A 20,488-nucleotide genomic window follows, 5' to 3' on the forward strand; every position below is an offset into this window, starting at 1 on the left:
CTCGGAGCAGTCAATCACACCCATATTTTCAAGAGTTGAAAGCGATCAATCAGTCGATATTCTTTCAGCTCCAGTTATCATTTGCTAAATTTGTCTGTCTGTCTGTCATTGAAACTTTCAATGAAACAACTGCTACGGTGAAACATAATCAATAAATAATTGCAAATAGAATTGATAAAATAGCTTCAGAACTCTCAACCTTTGTTTTTGATTTCAATCATTTTTTCGAAACAAAAGAAGCATTCGATCAACTAGGTGCCATTTTGCACTTATTATTTCAAATATTAACATATCTAGAAAATGCAATAACTTTCGAAAAATACATACTACGCATCCTAGCGTTTTGAAAATCAAAGATCTCGAAACAATGATAACATTTTCATCACAACATTATCCTTTTGAAAATTTGTTGTTTGGATTAGACCCAGTAAATACATCTCGATATTATGATATCATCGATATAGGTACATATCAAAGAAATGATAAAATCGTCTTTGTCATCAAACTTCCTTTGGTAGTTACACATATAATCATCCTTTACAATCTATACTCGATTCCTACCTTAAATGGAACCACCATTATACCACCTTCACCCTATCTGACAAAGGATGAGGTATATTTCCAATATTCCACAACGCCCTGCCTGGACCTGGACGAAGTCTATTACTGTCCTTGGAACAGCCTCCTGCCGGGATCCATCACGAGCGATTGTATCTTCTGAATCCTGAGCATCGCCAGTAACCCACTTAACTGCGAACTGATACCAATCCAACAGAAATCAAACATTATTGAACAAGTAGATGAAGCCCACTGTATTGGCATCTTCAAGAATACCAATCGCATTCAGACTATTTGTTGAACAACAGACATATCCACTCTCAAGGGAGCACATTTGATCACCCTTCCTCTTAGATGTCAGTTCAAAATCCTCACGGACGAATATGTCAACCAAGCAACAGAAATAGAAGAACAACCCCTACTTCTATTTGACATAATGCTTCCTCAAAGCCCCACCAACCCAGGTGGTACCAGTCCTACCATTCCTCCAAACAAGCTTAACGAAATTCAGAGAGTGGCCGACCGCTCATTACCTTCGACAACACATATTCATCCATCATCAGGTTATATTTGGACAGTTCCAACATATGCTATAATCATAGTATGAGAAATACAGATCCACCCTTACCAAGGCAGCGGAAAACATTTTTCTCTACATGAAACCCTGTGTTCCATCTTGGGAGGCAGGAATTACTCTAGCAACTCTAACTCTAGCAACTTTTTATACTTTATAAAGCTCAGATCAGGCCATCTTCAGAGTAATGTTCGCATGTATGAAGCTTCGCCCGTAAGCATAACCTGGAGCCTCAGGATTCCATCCAGAAAAGAGCCATCCGCCTGATTGGAGACACGTACAACACCTGCAACCTTGATAGTCTGCCAATTCGAAGATATGTTGGGTATTTGTATATTTTCTATAGATACTGTCACGGTAAGTGTTCAAGTGACTTGACACATTCGATTCCACATATCAGAAATACGTTACGGACTGTGGCTGCTCATCGTTTTGAGATTCAGCTTCGTACATCCCTAGGACTTCTGGCAGAATCTTCCAGGATTTGCTCACTCCAAGGCGTTTATTCGCCCTTCGAAGATTGATAGCAAACAGTTGTCGGACTACAGTAGGGATCAACGACGATGTCTAACAGGCCTTTTCACAGGTCAGTGTCATCTGAATCATCTTATGCGGAGACTCGGACTGTCGAAAGACAGTGTGTGTCGCCTCTTTCTGGAAAATGATGGAACAGCAGAGCATATACTTTGTGCCTGCCCCGCTGGGGACCGAATCAGGTTATTAGAGTTCGGCTGATCCGTACTCTCACCATCTGACCTGAAAGATCACTCACCATACAAAATAATCGACGTCGTTAAGAAGCTGGGTTTATTTGGCCGAGTGTGAGTAGGTGTGAGCCACAATAAACCCTTGTGGGTTGCGGTGGAGGGTCAAATAGACCCACTCACTTTCGACCTACCTACCTAGTACATCTCAAACTTCACTGTTTGAAAAGTCTTTCGTTGGAAGAACTGCGTTTATGAGGAATAAAATCAATGAAGAAAAGAGAATTGGAATTTTCTATGTGTTTTACCACTTTCATTTGTAACCAACGTTACTGCAGTTTTATCCTTAAAGGACATTTTCAGACTTATACAACAAATTTTAATGTATAAGTTTGCCAAGGTCCTTATTAAACGAAACTGCAGTAATGTTAGTTACAAATAAAAGAGGTAAAAAATATTGAAAGTTTCAATTTTCTTTTCTTCATTATGATTTCCTAACACGTAGTAACGGCTACATCCATCAATTCCTAGGAATGAAGTTCCCGAGAAAATTTTTCCAAATGAATTCAATCTGCGGCGATTCAAATTCAACGTGGATCGCTATTTTCGCATGGGCACCGATCTCAGTGAACATTAAAGCTCTTTTTGTGGTGCTTGAGCTTTGTCTTCGAAAAAAAAGGTCGAATAGTGGGGTATTCGATTTGTCTCAGTGTGTTCATCACTAGCTTGAATGAATTTATGTTCTATTAAACAAAAAAAAATTCACCATTGTGTATCTGTTGAAAACAATACCGTCAGATGAAAAATGTATTTTGAAATATATTGAACCGCGAACGATTCGTGAAAATAAATACTCACTTTCAAGAGATCTGTGAACTTCGCTAGAATTTTCACATAAAACCTAATATGATTCAAATATGCAACTGGGCCTATTGAAATGATTGCCTTCAAATTCTTCTGTGCTACATCCGGTAGTTTGGTACCATACACATAACTGGCTGTAGATCCCTGAGAGAACCCTAAATAAATAGACTTCTTTTTCGTTTTTGCCACTACCAAATCTAGAGTCGAAGCGATATCATAAACACCCATCTCATGGAAGCTGAAATGTTTTAAAATAACATTATCTAAAGATAGGTACTCAAAAAAAATATGTTTTCTATTTTGAAAAATATTTTCGAATATTGGGAGTTTACTATACAATGAAAACATAAATGGTCCCCTCCCTACCAACTTTTGAACGAAACAAGGTATCGAGGTCGGACAAGATTTCTGTAGAAAGCCTTCATTTTAAGTACTTTTTGATAAGGAAGACAATAATGTTGCATCACTTGTTGCCAAGATGACACTATCAACTTTTTTTTCAATATGAAGATGGTTCCCACTCAATGCTCTACATCATTTTATCATTTCTGGAAATAGATTAAGCATTCTCTGAGTGATTAGAAGTTCCATATTCTCTTCGAGGATCTGCAGGAAAATAATTATTATTATAATTTTAAGAAGAGAAAACTCATTTCAGTTCATTTCAATAGATGTTTTAATTATGGACCATTTACTCCCTCACATAACGAATTTATTGTGAAATGTTCTCGAAGTAATTTCAAGAGCACGTTTCATTCTGACCGTGAGCTGTACTTTAGATTTCAGGAGTCCCCACAACAAAATCTGTGCTAATCAGTCTCATGCTGAAACGAAACATCGGCATCGGTAGAAAACACATTATGATTTGTAAATTTTCAAGTTTTTTGATGCTTAACCGCAGTTTATTTCAGATAGAAACAGAAATGCTTGCAACCCCAATAACATTTCACAATATATATTTCATTTATAGTTGTCAAGTGGTAAATAATTTGGAAAGAAAGGATTCGATTTTTCACTTCTTCATCTTTATACAAAAAAATGTCTCAAAGAAAAAAAAGCAATTAATTTCAAGTAACTTTCAGACACAAACTGGAAACAACTACTTTCATATATATATTGAAAAAACACGTTTGTCTATTCGGTTTGTAATCCAAATATTCGTTATGGAATTGAATCAGATATCATTCACTGAACTGCTACATAATATAGTATATGAAAAAGGAAAAATTTCATTTACTACATGTTACATGGAACACTGTCATCCTTAATGGCGGACATCGATGTTTCGGAATAGGACACTTGCCTTTTTGCCTCTTCAGCACTAATCTGGATAACATTGATAGATGAAATACTCAATCCTTTCTAGAATCACGATCTTATGTCACGAATGTATCAAATCTACTCATATAATCGATGATAATACGTAATGACATTCATTCGCTAATTCGATTCATTCTCAGTCATAGGTATCTTGTTTGAATTGAAAGGAATATATTTTAAGGAGAGACCATTTTGTGGAAAAGAATGGTTTAGGATTTCTACTCCTATTCCCCAAAGGAAGGAAGAAACCAATCAAATTTAAAAATAATTCTAAGGAAAGTACACACATTGTAAAGAAAAACCTCTTTTTGAACAATTACTTTCATATGAACGATTTAATTACACGAAAGAAAAAATATTTTTGAGTTATAAAAAAAAGCTTTTACACTATTCAGTTCCGTACTCCAAGCATTCATTATAGAATTGGATCAGATATCATTCACAGGAATGCTACACAATATAGTATAAGGAAGAGGAAAAATTTCACTCACACTGTCATCCTCAGTAGCTAACACTAATAATTTTGCCTCTTCTAATGCTATTCTGAATTATCACTGGAATGAGCTGAGGTGTTTTTTTTTAATTATGATACTTGTTATTCATTTGCAGACTTTCAACTTACCTGATAATTACCCGAGAATGGTTTATCCGTTTTCCAAAAACGAAAAAGTTTTCAAAAGCTAATTGTAACACCTTTGGAAGTATTATTATTAGACCCCCCGTTTTATTTGGCAGAAAGTTGATAGTGCTATCTATAATAACTCAGTACTAGCTCCTTCGAAACCGGTCTATCACTGGTTGTCCCGAGCAAATGAAATCAATTTCAGCTTTTCACATATAGGAAGCTACTTGCGACGAATCTTCCAAATGGAAAACGTTGCACAGGTGCCTGATGGTTCAACTTCAACTTTCTGCACGGTATGTGCTAGGTCAGTTGTTGTTTTCCGTCGGGTATCTGCCACTGGTACCTACAATAGGTTCACGTGAGAGAAAAGAGGAAGTGTAATCTTCTGCATTTTTTTTTCAACTCCCACCTCGCAGTATGTGTTTGTGAAGTTGTTTCCGGACTTTGTCTACAGATGAAGCAGTGGTACATCCTACTGAAGAAACTGCAGATACAGACCTTATGACTAGTTGAAAATAATTCTGTTTGTTCGAGATTATCAGACGGTTCACCCCCTCTGAAATAACCCTTCCAGTAATGTCGAGGAGCTAGTACTCCGAAACAGGTCTATCGGTGGTTGTCCAGACCAATTGAGAGGAATTCAAAAATTGTAATAGAGAACTACTTACAGGTGTAGAAAGAGCAGAAAATTAATGCGTTATTGCAAAGTATTTTCCCCGGAAAATGTTTTGTCTATCGAAAAAGGGACTGAGAAGTTATTCAGCTAACGTTCTTAGTTCGTGTAAGGGGGAAAAACTCAAGGAAGAAATCGTTAAAAAACTCCGACTTCCTGTAAAGAAAATTATTTTCGTTCAATATTTGAAATTTTGTATAATACTTTCATTCAAATATTCAAAAAATCAAGTCGAATAGTGTTGCCTGAGTGAATGAAATACCTGAAACTCCAATATTTCCTTTCATTGTTTCTAAAAAATTTGTGGTCTGTGCTGTAAATTGTTCCTCTGAAATTTATCATCCATACATCGTAACCTCTTTCACCTAAATGGAACGCTGCAAAATAAAATTATATTGGTTATTTTGTTCAATATTGCATCAATTTTTACACACTTCTACGTTGCACACAAAAATGAACAGTCTTCTGAACAGGTCATTTAATTTTTTACCAAATGTTGAAAATTCACATGAAGCCTAAAAAGATGTTATGGAATTTCTGATGGAAAATGAAACAGGCAGTGGGAATGGAAAGCCTCACCTTGAAAATGTGAAATTTTTATTGAGTTTCAAAATGAAAATCAGTTTCAGGAAGCTATGGAAAAATAACAAATTCGTTCATACAAATCTATTCATTTATAAAATTTAGAAAACAAAGATAAGTCTATACATTCTTCCTTTTCGAGGACATTTGACTTTTGAAAATTTTTCTACCCATTCAATATATTTCAGTGAGCTGAAAACCAATGGAATGAATGAAGAAATGGGAGCTCAAAATTAATTAACGGAAAAATGTGACCAGAACGAAAATTACCGAAAATCAACTCACTACTGTGACTGGAATATTTCAAACTCCGTTCACTACCTCAACATTTTACGCTCATATACCAGTGGTAACGCACTCTTATCGAGTGCAGTATTCTAATCGGACGTTTGATTACTTCTGGTCGCACCTGAGAATTCTGCGTACTGAAGTGGGAGTTAAGACATCAGAAGTTCTCGCTTGGTGGTATCGAAGGGTCTTTAGTGAAGTCTAACATAATTGAGACAACTTAATGTTATTTTTCAGTAACTCTGATGATATCATCTCCAGGATGAATTAAGGCAATAATAAAATTGCCTGAAGAAGTCTTCCATAATTGAGACAAGTGAACCTTCTTTCTCAGTAACTCTGAAGATGGCATACTGAATGAAGTAAGGCAATATTAAAATTAGGCCCCTTTCAAAATTCTGAAAGAATTGTTATGTTTGCTGGAGTTCCATATGTTTACGTATCATATGAAAATTTTGATGCTCACCCAATGACTTATTTTTTCTATAAACCCAAGACAAAGCATTGACCAGAATACCATGTCCCATAACGATAGGGGTTCTACGAGTGATGTTCTTATAAGCTCGAATTACAGAGATCTGGTATCCGTCTTTGGTGTAGATATTATACTCCTCAGCTGTGTATCCCCAGTTGGAAATGATTTCAGTCTGTGAGATGAAAAAAAAGTTAATTTGAGTTGATAATGTGTACCAAATTGAATTTCTGGAAAAAATTAAACTGATATGAATCTAAAACTATTATTCTTTGATAGCGTGTCGCTGATACATAGGCTGTAAGTGATAGGAATACCAAAACATCACAATATTATTCTATACTAACATAGTCAAAATTTCAACTCTTAAGCTGAATATTACTGGAGTCTTATCCCAACACCAAACCTTCATTTCAACACCTCGACACGTGTTTCGTTCATCGAGTGATCATCTTCGAAAGGACAATTGAACTGAATATACATACAATGTTATCCTCATCAATACCATAGATACATCTGCTAGATAAGTGCGTCTTGATTTCCTTGAATTAATTTTGCAATGTGACCTCATGTAATAGTCAGGTGAATCTGATAATATAATTGAAATACTATTTCAACAAGCTGTAAGTATACTAACCATTAGGTATTGGTCCATTAACGTAATTCATGCAATTATTATATTTACTCATTTTCACAGTCTCGTTGGCATTTAGATGCCTGTTGTTAACTTATTCAACTAATCTTAATGAACTGAAGTCTATGGAATGGTTTTATTGCAAAATATGATGGGCGACTGCTGATTTTTCTGGTCTTTCATATTTTAGGCGTGCTAACTGTTCCTTATATCTAATTCCAAAAGATCTTTTAGTCTGTCCATAATATTTCACATTGCAGTTCATTTATTCAATTTCGTGAATCCCAGACATTTCCGATTTCCCAACTTTGTTCTTTGTATTTCCTGAAGGGCTCTGTAGTGTATATACCACCTTCATACCTAGTTACTTGAAAATCTCTCTAGAGTTCTTCGTGTATTGGTGGTATGGAACTGAGATATATTTATCTTGGTTTTCGTGTTTTCTAAAATTAACGCAGTTTCTGAAAGTAGACTAAATGTCTGCATCCATAGACCTCACTTCATCAAGATTAGTTAGACAAACTAACAATAGGCAGATAGATGCCTACGAGAGTGTAGAAATAAGTAAACATAATAATATATGAATTATAATAGTAGGCCAATACCTAATAGTATACAATTCAGCTTGTTGAGATAATATTCACCTGACTATCACACAAGGCTACATTGTGAAATTGATTTGAGACAATCAAGACGCAGGTACCTATCAGAGATAGCTATGGTATGAATATGGATAACATTGTATGAACATTCAGTTCCATCTTCCTCTTCAATATGATCACTTGGTGATCGAAACACGTGTTGAGGTGTTACAGTAATGATTTAGTGCTGGTATAAAACTCCATTAATATTCATTACTACACCAAAGGTCCTAAACAGTGCATCATAAGAAGTCTCGAGATGTCGTCCATGAAACTGGTTTCGGATTTCATACAAGCACGTCGAAACTAATATAATTATGTAAATATTTGCATTTTTGCATTATTTGCATTATAATTACAATTCTGACGTCACAAATGAGTTTTTTTTGCATGTATTGTGTCTGCTCAAACTACCAATTCGGTTACATATTGTTTATCGTTTTTTGTTTGACAATATCACTTCCAGATTTTCAATATTGTCTAATTTGGTGAATGGAGTTCAATCGATCATAAGAAGACCTAGCCTATAGTAACCCTTGACGGTATGAATTTTCTGGTGATGATTTCCATAAAAAAGTGACTGAATAGAAATGGCCAAGATGTCTGTCTAACAAGAACATATTTCTCAGTTTTCCTTATGATTCATTGGTTCATATGAGACGAGCTTTTGGTGAATAAGTGGAAAAAATATCTGAAGGGTGCTGTTCATTAGTGCCATGATACTTCAAAGTTGTTAGTCTACGTCAATAAGAGGTTACCAAACGAATGAATGTTTCTTTATTGTGTGAGTCGTTTCGTCAAATAATGTGGTTATTATTGTCCGCTATCAGTAATTGTGTGTATGAGTGACTTATGTATCTCAGCATGAAAAAAACATTTGAGACTCCTTTTTCATGTGAAAAAATGTATTAAGATCTGTGTTTCTATCATCCAGCTGTTGTTCTCCTATGAATAACAACCTACAAAATTTGGAACGTGTGCGAGCTAAGGAAAAAAAAGTTTTCGCTTTCAATGTGCATAGATTATATAAAATCACTATTTTATGAAGCCTGGAAAAACAGTTCATCCATCAAATTGACAAAATACCCAGTCTGTTCCGTTGGAATTACAATCAATATTCAATTCTTACACTTGCACTATTCATTCACAATTAGTTGTTTATATTTCTGGATATCAATACTGAACATCATTGAATACCGTGTTGCTTACTGATAAAAGTTGAACTTTTGATTGATTGGCCATTTCCCCGTTTTCATTTGTCTAGTAATAACGGTATAATTGATAGATAAGATAGTGTGGAAATTACCATTCTATTTTTTTCTCCAGTGACACAGAAAAAGACCTTCAACAAAGTAATTTTCCATTCCGTTCCATATAGATGAAATGAACAATAGTCATGATATTCGAGTAATTTTATCCAATGAATTTGGAACACAAAATCGTTGCTGGAGTACTTCAAAACTTCAAATTAATTATTTTTCTGAGAGGCATGAATGCATCAAATCATTAAGGGTCAATCTTGGGAACCCTACTATTTCTAATATATGTTAATGATCTTCCACACCATATGAACCTCCTCAACACGATTCAGTATGCCGATGATACTACTATTCATGAGAGTCACCTTGAACATGTATATCCAAAGCAACTAACTGACACAGCATTGAAAGAAATCGAAACATTTTTTGCAGCCAATAAGTTATGCTTGAATGTCAAGAAAACCGAAACAATTACCTTCACACTAAAAGAACTGAAGGACAGTCAAAAATCCATTGAGTTTTTGGAGGTAACGCTGAATCAAAAACTTAATTGGAAAGAACACATCAAATATTTGAATTGAAGGGGTTATATTTTCAGGAGTGACTAATTTTCGGCAAAAAAAGTTTTTGGCTTTCTACTACTCCATCTTGATACAAAAAAAGGGATGAGGGAATCTTCCAAATAAAGGAAGGAAGTAATCAATTTGAAAATAAGTAACTCTATACATGAATGTGTAGATCATGCAAAAAAATTATGTTCAACAAATATAGGGCATTGCAACAAAAACTTGACCCATCCTTGGGTCAGAAACGGACGTGTAATCAAAAATTTCAAAGAACACGTCAATTTTATTTTTAGGGGAATAATTCTGATATGGAAATCATACCCTGAACTTCATCCCCCTGCGGTCAGCAACCACCCCCCCAATTTTTTTCAATGGCATGGAGGGTCAAGTAATACATCATTTGAAAGGTCTTTTGTCCCACTATCACTTCTGTAATTTTTTACGAAATTGGTTCATTCGTAACTGAAAAATTGAATTTTAAACAGAAAAGCCGCTGTCGCTCATTTTATTGGGGGAATCAACCAAAGTAATATCAATGGCAACACAATCAACGGATGAAGTGTTCAAAAAGACCTGCAGCTAGTTCCATATAATAATACAGTCTACAATCGAAAACGTTCCTTACATTATTGGGGGTGTCAGAAATCAGCATTCCCGAACAATTCTCTGTCGCAGGTCTTCTGTTCAACGTATTGATGGCTCACGTTGTGGTCTGGATGAGTCGTATTATGAATTCTTGCAGCAGCTTTAGCACATTCATTATTTCAACAATTCCTATTTTTTTTCAGTAGAATAAACCTTGTTGCAACACAGTGAAAACGGATGGCTGGATAATAATTCGTGAAGAAGTAACAGTAGCTGACTATTAGTGCAGAAAAAACTAAGAGTGTCGTCCATTCCAAAACGTTTACTACTAATTGAATGAATTCTATAAATCTAGAAGACCTGCGACAGACAATTGTTTGGAAATGCCTATTTCTGACTCCGGACATTGTGTTGTCATTGATATCATTTCTGTTGATTTCCTCAATGAAGTGAGCGACAGCGAATATTTTGGTTTTTGTTAAATAAAACATTCAACATTTAATTTATCCATAACGAATGAACCAATTTCGAAAAAAAATACAGAAGTATTGGAGGGACAAAAGGCCTTTCAAATGATGTATCACTCAACCCCCATGCCATTGAAAAAAATAGAAGGAGTAGTTGCTGACCGCAGGTGGGTGGAGTGAAGTAGAAAATAAATAGTAGAAAAAAAATAGTAGAAAGAAATAGAACGGATAGGTTGATAAGTGATTTTTTTCTTAGAGAGATAAATTTTGGAGATACTCCTACATCTTTACAAAAAGAGTACAGGAAAATTACAAAGTGAGGAATAAAGTAAATGACTTTGAATTAAACCCTCCACAAATAGATCAATAGCTTCCAACAAGATTTGCCACGACATTGTCCAAAATCTAAATCATCAACTGCCAATTTTTTCAAATCTGTTTACAAATGTACTCTCCTTCCTTCCCAGCAACTTCTATATCAAATAAATGAAACTTTCTTCCATTTCACACACATCGCCACTTATTTGCACTCACCTAATTATCTGACTCATTTTTTTGAATAGGACACATCTAGGCTGCAATTGAACATCATCGTGTAGTATTTGGCTTTAAAAAAACACAATTTGTAGATAAATACAATAAAGCATCCATAAATAACTATATCCATAAGTCTATACTCGTTATGTCAGTGTGAACATCGTATGCGTGAGCTCTTGCTATTTTGAATGATTCAAGTGGTGATTTCATCAAGTGAAGGATCTATTAACACTGCACTGCTCGCGCCCTATCTGAGAGATATATGACTCGATAATATTCGGCTAATATCGCTACTCTTTGGACCACGCGGCAGACGCGCTATGTAGCTTCCTAATTCGAGACCTCCAGTATGTGGACAAAGTTTGTGTTGTAAACGTCGATGCATCTTCTCACAACGCCAGCTGTGTATCTGGTGCATACGCTGCGAGTACTCGAGTAAGTTTTCTGAATATAATATTTTAATTTTTTATTTTTATTTCTGATATGCCTACATATTGTATTGAAGCTTGATATAATGATTTCCTGTTTTCATATATTTTAGTGCACATAAAAAATGTATTGTATCTGTTAGATACGACGCGATTACATTTGTATATTTTGGATGCATTTATGATAATTAATTTTTTTTTAGAGAAAATGGCAGCCAGTAAAAAATTTTACAATCTAGAAAACGAAAAGGACATTGAAGAAATCCATAGATTATTATTTGACGAGTCGGACGATGAGAATGTGAGTAAAGGCCAAAGTGAAAGTGCGTCTACTTCTGAGACCAGAACGCAAAAAGATGATGTAGGCGAAGAATATGATACAGATGAATATGAGACAATAGAAGAGCGGCAAGAGAGCTCAGAATCTGAACAGAGCCATGCCGATTCATCTAGCGATGAAGAGGATGAGGCTGATTTTTACATAGCAACAAGAAAAAAGAACAAGAAAGTTGTTGAGCGGTTTTCCTGGAAAAAAACTCCTTTTTCTGCTGCAAAAAGAACCTCAAAGCAAAATTTAATTAGAAAACTTCCTGGTGTTATTGGTCATGCGAAAAATGCTACAAGTATATTAGAAAGCTGGTCGTGTTTCTTTAGTGAAAACATGCTAAATGCCATTGTAAAATTTACCAACCAATACATTGACTCTGTCAAGGAGAACTATAGTCGTGGGCGAGATGCCTTACATACAGACATAGTTGAAATGAAAGCATTTTTGGGACTGCTTTACATAGCAGGACACTACAAAGGAGGAAGGTTGAATTTGGAAGATTTTTGGGATGCGAACGGATTTGGCATCGAAATGTTTCGTATGACTATGAGTCTAAAAAGATTTAGATTTCTATACCAAGCGATCAGATTTGATAATCGAGAAACAAGAGCAGAAAGAAAAAAGTATGATCGCCTCGCACCTATACGAGACATTTTTGAACAATTTGTGGACAATTGCAAATCTTCCTACTCAGTTGGTGAGAATGTCACACTGGATGAAAAGCTTGAAGCATTTCGAGGAAGGTGCTCCTTTATTCAGTATATACCTTCAAAGCCAGCGAAGTATGGAATAAAGATTTTCGCTCTGGTAGATTCAAAAATGTATTATACATGCAATATGGAAATTTATGCGGGCAAGCAGCCTGAGGGACCTTATCAAATCAGCAATAAGAGTTTAGACGTTGTCAACCGAATGATAGTTCCAATAAATAATTCTGGTCGCAACCTTACTGCTGATAATTGGTTCAGTGATGTTTCCCTTTTGAGTACATTAGCAGATAAACGTCTATCATATGTTGGAACCCTAAAAAAGAACAAGTGGCAAATTCCCATGCAGCTAAAAGATATCAAGCACAGAGAAGAGTATTCCACTGTGTTTGCATACAGAAAAGAAGGAACACTGGTATCTTATGTTCCACAAAATAAAAGTAACAAAAAAAATGTGTTAGTGATTTCCAGTATGCATTTTGATGGCGCCATAGATGAAGAAACAGGAGCGAAGAAAAAGCCGAAAATAATAACATACTACAACAAAACTAAAATAGGAGTTGACATGGTTGATAAAATGTGTTCGATGTATAACGTGGCTAGAAACACGAGACGTTGGTCTATGGTGGTATTTTTCTCAATGTTAAATGTTGCCGGTATAAATGCACAAATTATACATCTGGGTAATGGATTTGATATGCCACCACGTAGAGTGTTTTTGAAGCTTCTTGGAAAGAACTCCTCCAAGAGCACCTCATTCGAAGAAGTACGAAGGGATCTTTGCCGTTAACTTTATCCTTACGTCTCAAGGAGTTAACAAAAACTAATACACCTCAGGAAGAAAATGATGACAGACATGTAGAAAGGAATCTGGATAACGTTTCTCGTAAGCGATGTAAACCTTGCCAAATAAATAAAAAAACACGCGTAACAAAATACACATGTAGGACGTGTGGTTCATATCTCTGTTTGCAACACTCTGCTGTCGTGTGTTTGGAAGGATGTGCTGAAAGAAACTTCAATGCTGAAGATAGCGGATCAGGATCAGGATCAGGATAAAGCAGCTGCATATTGTGCAATCACATTTTACATATTATATTTTATTCGTTTTTTTTGGGATCTAGTTTTTGTTCCATTTTGTAAAATGAAGCTTTTTAATAAAAAATAGTGTACGTGGGATATAATTACAGCCCACTTCAGTAAATTTTAGCAAATATAGGACACATTTTCTGAAAAATAATATGGTGTATCTGAGAGATACATCGCGAGCAACTATGTCTGAATCTGAACGCGAGTAGTGCAGTGTTAACAGTGAGTTTTCAGGAAATATTCAAGGTTTTGAATATATCCTGAATTATATAAATTTACCACTTTATTACGCTGTTGTTAGTTTGTTTGAATAAGTTGTAGACATTGCAAGTGAACCAACTAGAAGTTACTCTGCTAGCATGTCTGATGAATATATAGAATCTATAGTCAATAAGCTGTTTCCTAAAATAACTGCTAAAATAGTGGAGAAAATAGATAATATTGGTATAAAAATCGATACCATTGAAAATTCACTGAATGGTGCAATTACGCGATTATCATCCCTGGAAAATGTGGTGCACGATAACAAAAAAGAAGACAAAATAATCAACACCAAATTAAAAAGTATTGACCAGAAGTTGAAATCAATATATACCTATAACGGGAATTGAAGAGGAAAAAATGAAAATCTGTTGGCTGAGGTTCTTACAGTATTCAATGATGTAAGTATCAAATGTTCGCATTGGGAAGTCAACAATTTGTACCGGATTGGTAAAAGTTATCAAGGAGTAAATGATAAGGAGACTACACCTAGAACTGTTGTGGAATTTGTGACATCATTGAAAAAAATGTATTCATTTCTGCGAGGAAACTGATAAAAAATTCAGGTATTTAGATAAATGACAACTTATCTAGTGAATCTTACAATCTTTTTAGCAGCCAAGCTGAAATATGGTAAGCAAGCTCTATGGCCAAGTAATGGAAGAATACTTGCTAGACGTGACAACGATGTAATGATGATCAGAGAATTAACTGATATGGACTAGAAATATTTGCTTACAAAAAACCTGTTTGAATAGTCATACATTTTTCCTATCTGTGAATTCTTTTAACTAAGGTCAGTTCATACTAGACAAATAATTTGGCCTTGTTATTATTCATTTTATGTGTATATTTAGACTTTGCCTTTCTTCACATCAAATTGTTAAACTGTTTTGGATGAAAATTAAATATCCACTACTTATTGAATACATTCAATCGATAAGAGCTTATGCAACGACGATCTGATGGTATGCCCACTTAAGGATGACCTAACACTAAGTGTAATGAGTTTTATAGAAGTTGTATGAATGATGATTAAGATATTGTTATTGCAGTCGAGACATGGCTGCAAGAAGGATTTCAAGATGCAGAATTGGTGGATGTTAGAATCTACGATTTAGTAAGGTCAGATCGAAATTTAGAATTGAATGAGAAATCTATAGGGGGTGGTGTTTTTATCGCAGTAACGAAAGACTATAAAATTTCAAGTATAACAAAGTATAGTAAATCGTTCGAAGCACTCATATTAAAAAATGAGGTAATGCCTGTAAATATACCATCTGTTGTATTTACATACCTCCTGGTAGTTCAAGTAATGATATAAATTACTATTCGAACTTCTGGAGGTCCATATAGTACTGGTAGTATAGTACCATATAGATGACACGTATATATTTGGTGATTTCAATATACCCAGCCTTACAGGTATTAACTCGAATATTAATATTCCTAATGAAATAAGCGAAGCTTTCCAAAATTTTATAGATTTTAATGGGTTGAACTGTATAATAACCTTACAAATTGTCATGGAAAAACTTCAGATATGGTAATTACCTCAGAGAATAAATATACAAAGTGTGGTGTCAAGAGGTGTCTTTTGTTGAGGAAGATATGCATTATTCTGCTCTATACAATAATATCACAGTAACATCCACCAAAAAAGTGAATATACCAAATTTAGAGTCATTGTTCAACTTTAAAAAGGTAGACTTTCTTAGGTTAGGCGAATTAATTAGGAAAGCAGATTGGAGAAGAGTTATAGGAATGTGTTAGGAATCACACGTTAAAAGGTAAGACCTCGTTAGTCCTTAGCTCGCACAAGTTTCTCAACTTCTGAGAGTTGACGTTCGTATGGGGGCGACAGCTGATTAACGGAAAAACAGATTTTAAAACAGATTTTAAAACAGAAAACAGATATGAACGTGGCTTTCCATGGATTTTATAATATTTGGTATAACGTAGTGAATATTTATGTGCCTTAATTTGTTGTCTGTATGAACTCAAAGAGTTTTCCGGTGTGATTTAATAAGGAAATTAAAGACTTATTGAGGGAAAAAGCGCGATAGAGGAAACTAAGAAAAATATCTGACTTTTATGATATACATTATGAAGAAATAAGAGAAAAATCAAAAATTCTAAATAAAATGAAAGAAAACAAATATATAAAAAAATTGGAATATTCCCTTGGCGTTCTGATGTAAAGGATTTGGGAATTACTTATGACCATCCACTGTCCTTTTCTACACATGTTGAAAATATAGCTGAGTCTGCAAACCGACTGCTAGGTTATTTAATCACACTATCATTTGATTTTACTAATGTACATTTCTTTAAAATTTTATATTATAGTTTAGTAAGGCCGAAACTAGAATTTGATGTAATAATTTGGCATGGAGGATACCATATTATTTCAAAGAATATAAGTTATAAAAATTGAAAGTAATATTTGAACATTAGGTGATTTCAGCATTTTGGGGAGAAAAAGAAGTGGAAAAGTGATAATATATATGCTACATATGGAAATAATGAATGGACAGAAAATAACAGTAAGAAGAAAAGTATCTTCTCTATAATTCAGTGTTCATATAGAAGTATTTGTTTCGAAAGAATTTTTTTTCTTTCGTGTAATTCAATGTTTATATGAAAGTATCTGTTTCAGGAGGACTTTCTTCCAGTTTGTGTCTGAAAGTTACTTCTTTGCATGATCTACACATCCATGTATGGAGTTACTTATTTTCAAATTGATTACTTCCTTCCTTTCTTTGGAAGATTCTCTCATTCATTTTTTTGTATCAGATGGAGTAGTAGAAAGCCAAAAACTTTCTTTCCCAAAAATTAATCACTCCTTTCTATTCAATCAACTGAATTATTTTTTGGAATTATTACTGCAAATTTTCTCTTTACTTCGATACAAATTTTACAACTGTCCGCCCTCTCGTTTGTTCAATAACGAACGAAAAATAGTAGTATTATTGTGAAGAAAGCGTGGGCGCTTTGTGTCATATTTTTATATCTAGCGCTCGTCGCTTTTTTCACAATAATACTAGTATTTTTCGTTCGTTATTGTTTTAAGCTTATTTAAAAAAAAATTTTCAACTTTTCAGTTCGATGTTCTTCAAAAGCGTGTTTTTTAGTTTTTTTAAAGTATATTTATTGGCTTTATACTTCTTCACCTCTATACAACAAAATGTGGGAAACTTCAGAATGAAGGAAAAAACAATCAATATGAAGGTTTCTACTTTTTTGTGTAGAGGTGAAAAAGTAAAAAGCCTAAAACTTTTTTCTCATGAATGAGACTGTTAATAAGTCGATGAAAAATTTATTTTTTTCACAAAAAATGACTTTCGTTGGTTATTCAAACTGTTAATATATATTCATAAGTTGGTTATATACTGAACTATAGTAGTGAAAACAACATATTCAGTAATTCAACTTCGCAAATGAAATAATTTTTGCAATCAATCTGATCTTTGTACCACATTCCTCTATGATTCATTTCTAGATGTTCAAACTTTTTTCTGACTGTATCAGCATGAATTATTGTATAATTTTTCACTCACAATAGTGATTAAAATTTATTATGAAAGTTTTTCGCTTCCCTTATTCGTTTGATTTACAATTTTTTGAATTTAAAATAAGCCAATTAGAATTGGTCAATACTATTTGTTTTTTAAAGTCAGGGTAGTTGCTGAAAAGTGGCGAAGTGATTATTTCGTCGCTTTTTGTCTCATGATGAAGCATTGTAAGATATTTTCACTTCCATAGTTATACTTGAAAGTAGCAAGATTTTGATGAGTGTCTCAAAGAGTGTATGTATATTTCATGCTTAATTATTACTAATCTCAGTAAATTATGTAATTGTGATGCACTGTTTGGAACCTTTGGTGTAGTAGAAAACACTCCAGTAATATTCACTAAGTAAATAATTATAATAAGATATAAAACGACGAAAAACAGTTATAGAATTTGTGCGTTCAATATGAAACAAAACGCACCCACAAGATTTATCTTTTTTTCAACCATACAATATTTACAAAACCGAGAAACGTGTTTGATACAATAGCTCTCCCAAGGAGAATCCTGCTCAAGGAAGCAGATAATGAAGAAATTCAATCAGGAGTCTGAAAAGACGAAAATATTCATTGTTGGTATGTGTGAAAATGCGTTCTGAACTATTGAAAAAATTACCTAGTTGTGATGGAAAATTATTTTAAAAAACTCCATAAACTGCTCACAGGTGCTTTTTGAAAAAAACTAGATTTAAGACTGATCATATATTGATAAACGTACGAAACGTTAAATGAAGTTGAAAATTCACAACGTGTTGAATGTTCGTGAAGTTTTAAAGAGAATTGAAAATAACGTAAAAAAATTGAAATATAAAAACCAGTTTCAATGTCCTTGATGAATGTTGCTATATGTATATAAATTGAAATTCTAATCATCAAATTTGTTTGTGGAAAAGCTACCACACATTATTTTTATGCGAATTGGATTACTGAATTGCTCCCTGTTCTTGTTTACTTACTTATTTTCGATTATTATACAAATGACTGACTTCAGCTTTTTCATTACCGGTTAAAGTGAAATCAAAATAAATTTTATGTTATCGATTCAAGTATCGACCATCTCCATTCAGTATGAAAAACTGACATAGAAATATTCAATATAAATATGTAATTTATGAGCCAATCAATGAATTGAGATGTGGGAAATATAGGGAAAATAGAAATAGAAATATATGAAATTTTCTGCTAGAGAATACAATTTCAACATTCTCTTCTAATTGATCGAATATACAAAAACTGATGATTGGACTCGACCTGAAATACCAGTATCACATTCAAAAAATTTTGAAGGTCTTTCATTTCAACGTGCAATTTTTCAAATTGATATGTTTCATATCAATCAAATCATAAAAAGATATACTTTAGTTTCATTACTGTATTCGAGTATTCCTGATTTGTATTCCTGGATAACTGAACAGGATATTCATATAGAATCATCTGAAATATTCAACTACATCCAACTGTCATTTAGTTCTCATTCACATAAAACTGTATTTTATTTTATTACTCTCACACTATTTCTAACAGATCATGTCGACAGAAATGAATATTTATATTATTAATACTAGCAAAATGAACCAATTGTTACAATTTTGACGAAAGTGAAAACTATATTACATGAACAACCTTCAAATTGAAATTTTCTCTGAAGTGTGCTATAAAATGGAAAGGATTTTTCAAAAACACAACCCTCACTTACTTTGAGAATGAGAATGTACAAGTGATCGAAATGATAAGTAAATATACTCACAATATTTCTTTCTGCATCTTTATTTTCAAAACAGTGTTTGTTATCGGGATGGTAGTATGAATCATAGTTATCGCAGACTAGGACTGTTTCACCGAGTGAAATAAGGGAAACAAATGATACCAGTGGAACTATCATACTAACAACTTTGAAATATAATGTGAAAACATCAACTTCAAGTCATGCACTTACACTATTCAAATTGTACTTTCCAGGGTTACGACATTTAACCGCATAATTATGATAAAGAAAACAACTTCTTTGTATCGATTTTCATTATTAACGTCAATAAATCACATACGATGGATTCATTTTCACCGTATCACAAAGTAGTATTTCATCGATACTAATGCTAACGCATACAAATTAGAAATTTCAAATTGACATTATATTACATCGTTTGTTTGAAGGTGAATGACAATGTTACATGATGAATTCCATTAGTTATATCCGCTAAATTCAACTCTTGGAATAGCAGGTTCTGATGTTGTACTTGGATCCAATTCTTCTTATTCTTCCCGCTAATTCTCTGATGTATATAGTAAAGTGCAAGTACTGGTTGTGATGACATTTCTTCCTTGCGAGGCTCCTGCTGTCTTTTACCCAAGATCTGTTCCACTGTCGCTTAGGAGTAGCCCTTTCGTAGTCAGGCCACCAAACGCGAACTGCGATTCCAAGAATTACATTAACCGTATACCTACGTGTCGCGATTTTTGTAAAACTCTTCATAGTGAAACCCATACGATAAACTATATTCATCGGTTTCAATATGGATTTCCATCGAATATCGGCTAGTTCTATTCAAAATGCCTATATCGGTGAAACTTAGAGGCCATTGAATGTTCACATTGCTGAGCACAAGAATCACACAGCAAATGAGAAATAGGAGAGCATGTTTCGACCCATCAACATAACATCGAGTGGTCCCAAGCTGCGATCAACAATGTATTCAGCCAAGCTAGCATGAAGATACGCAACATATGAAAACCCATAATCAGGCAAAAAAAAGG

At 34.0% G+C, this 20,488-nt stretch overlaps 1 protein-coding gene across 2 annotated transcripts in view; it reads right to left on the reverse strand.

Annotated features, from left to right (window-relative positions):
- The window catches only part of LOC141486716 (lipase member J-like), a 35,642-nt gene extending 15,959 nt beyond the window's left edge, over positions 1-19,683 (reverse strand). The window contains exons 1-4 of one of the 2 annotated variants that reach the window (XM_074185208.1): positions 19,482-19,683; positions 6,655-6,835; positions 5,581-5,695; positions 2,695-2,938 (exon numbers count right to left, since the gene is read on the reverse strand). In XM_074185208.1, coding sequence (XP_074041309.1) covers positions 2,695-2,938; positions 5,581-5,695; positions 6,655-6,835; positions 19,482-19,616 — 675 coding nt within the window. In that variant the 5' untranslated portion in view covers positions 19,617-19,683. The remainder of the gene's footprint in view (positions 1-2,694; positions 2,939-5,580; positions 5,696-6,654; positions 6,836-19,481) is intronic. The other variant, XM_074185207.1, reaches the window with a different exon arrangement.
- Positions 19,684-20,488: the final 805 nt, after the last annotated feature.

The sequence above is a fragment of the Leptinotarsa decemlineata genome, unplaced genomic scaffold (genome assembly GCF_025532065.1).
Source record: "Leptinotarsa decemlineata unplaced genomic scaffold, Ldec_3_MD MMD2_tig00026369_RagTag_RagTag, whole genome shotgun sequence".
Lineage (NCBI taxonomy): Eukaryota > Metazoa > Arthropoda > Insecta > Coleoptera > Chrysomelidae > Leptinotarsa > Leptinotarsa decemlineata.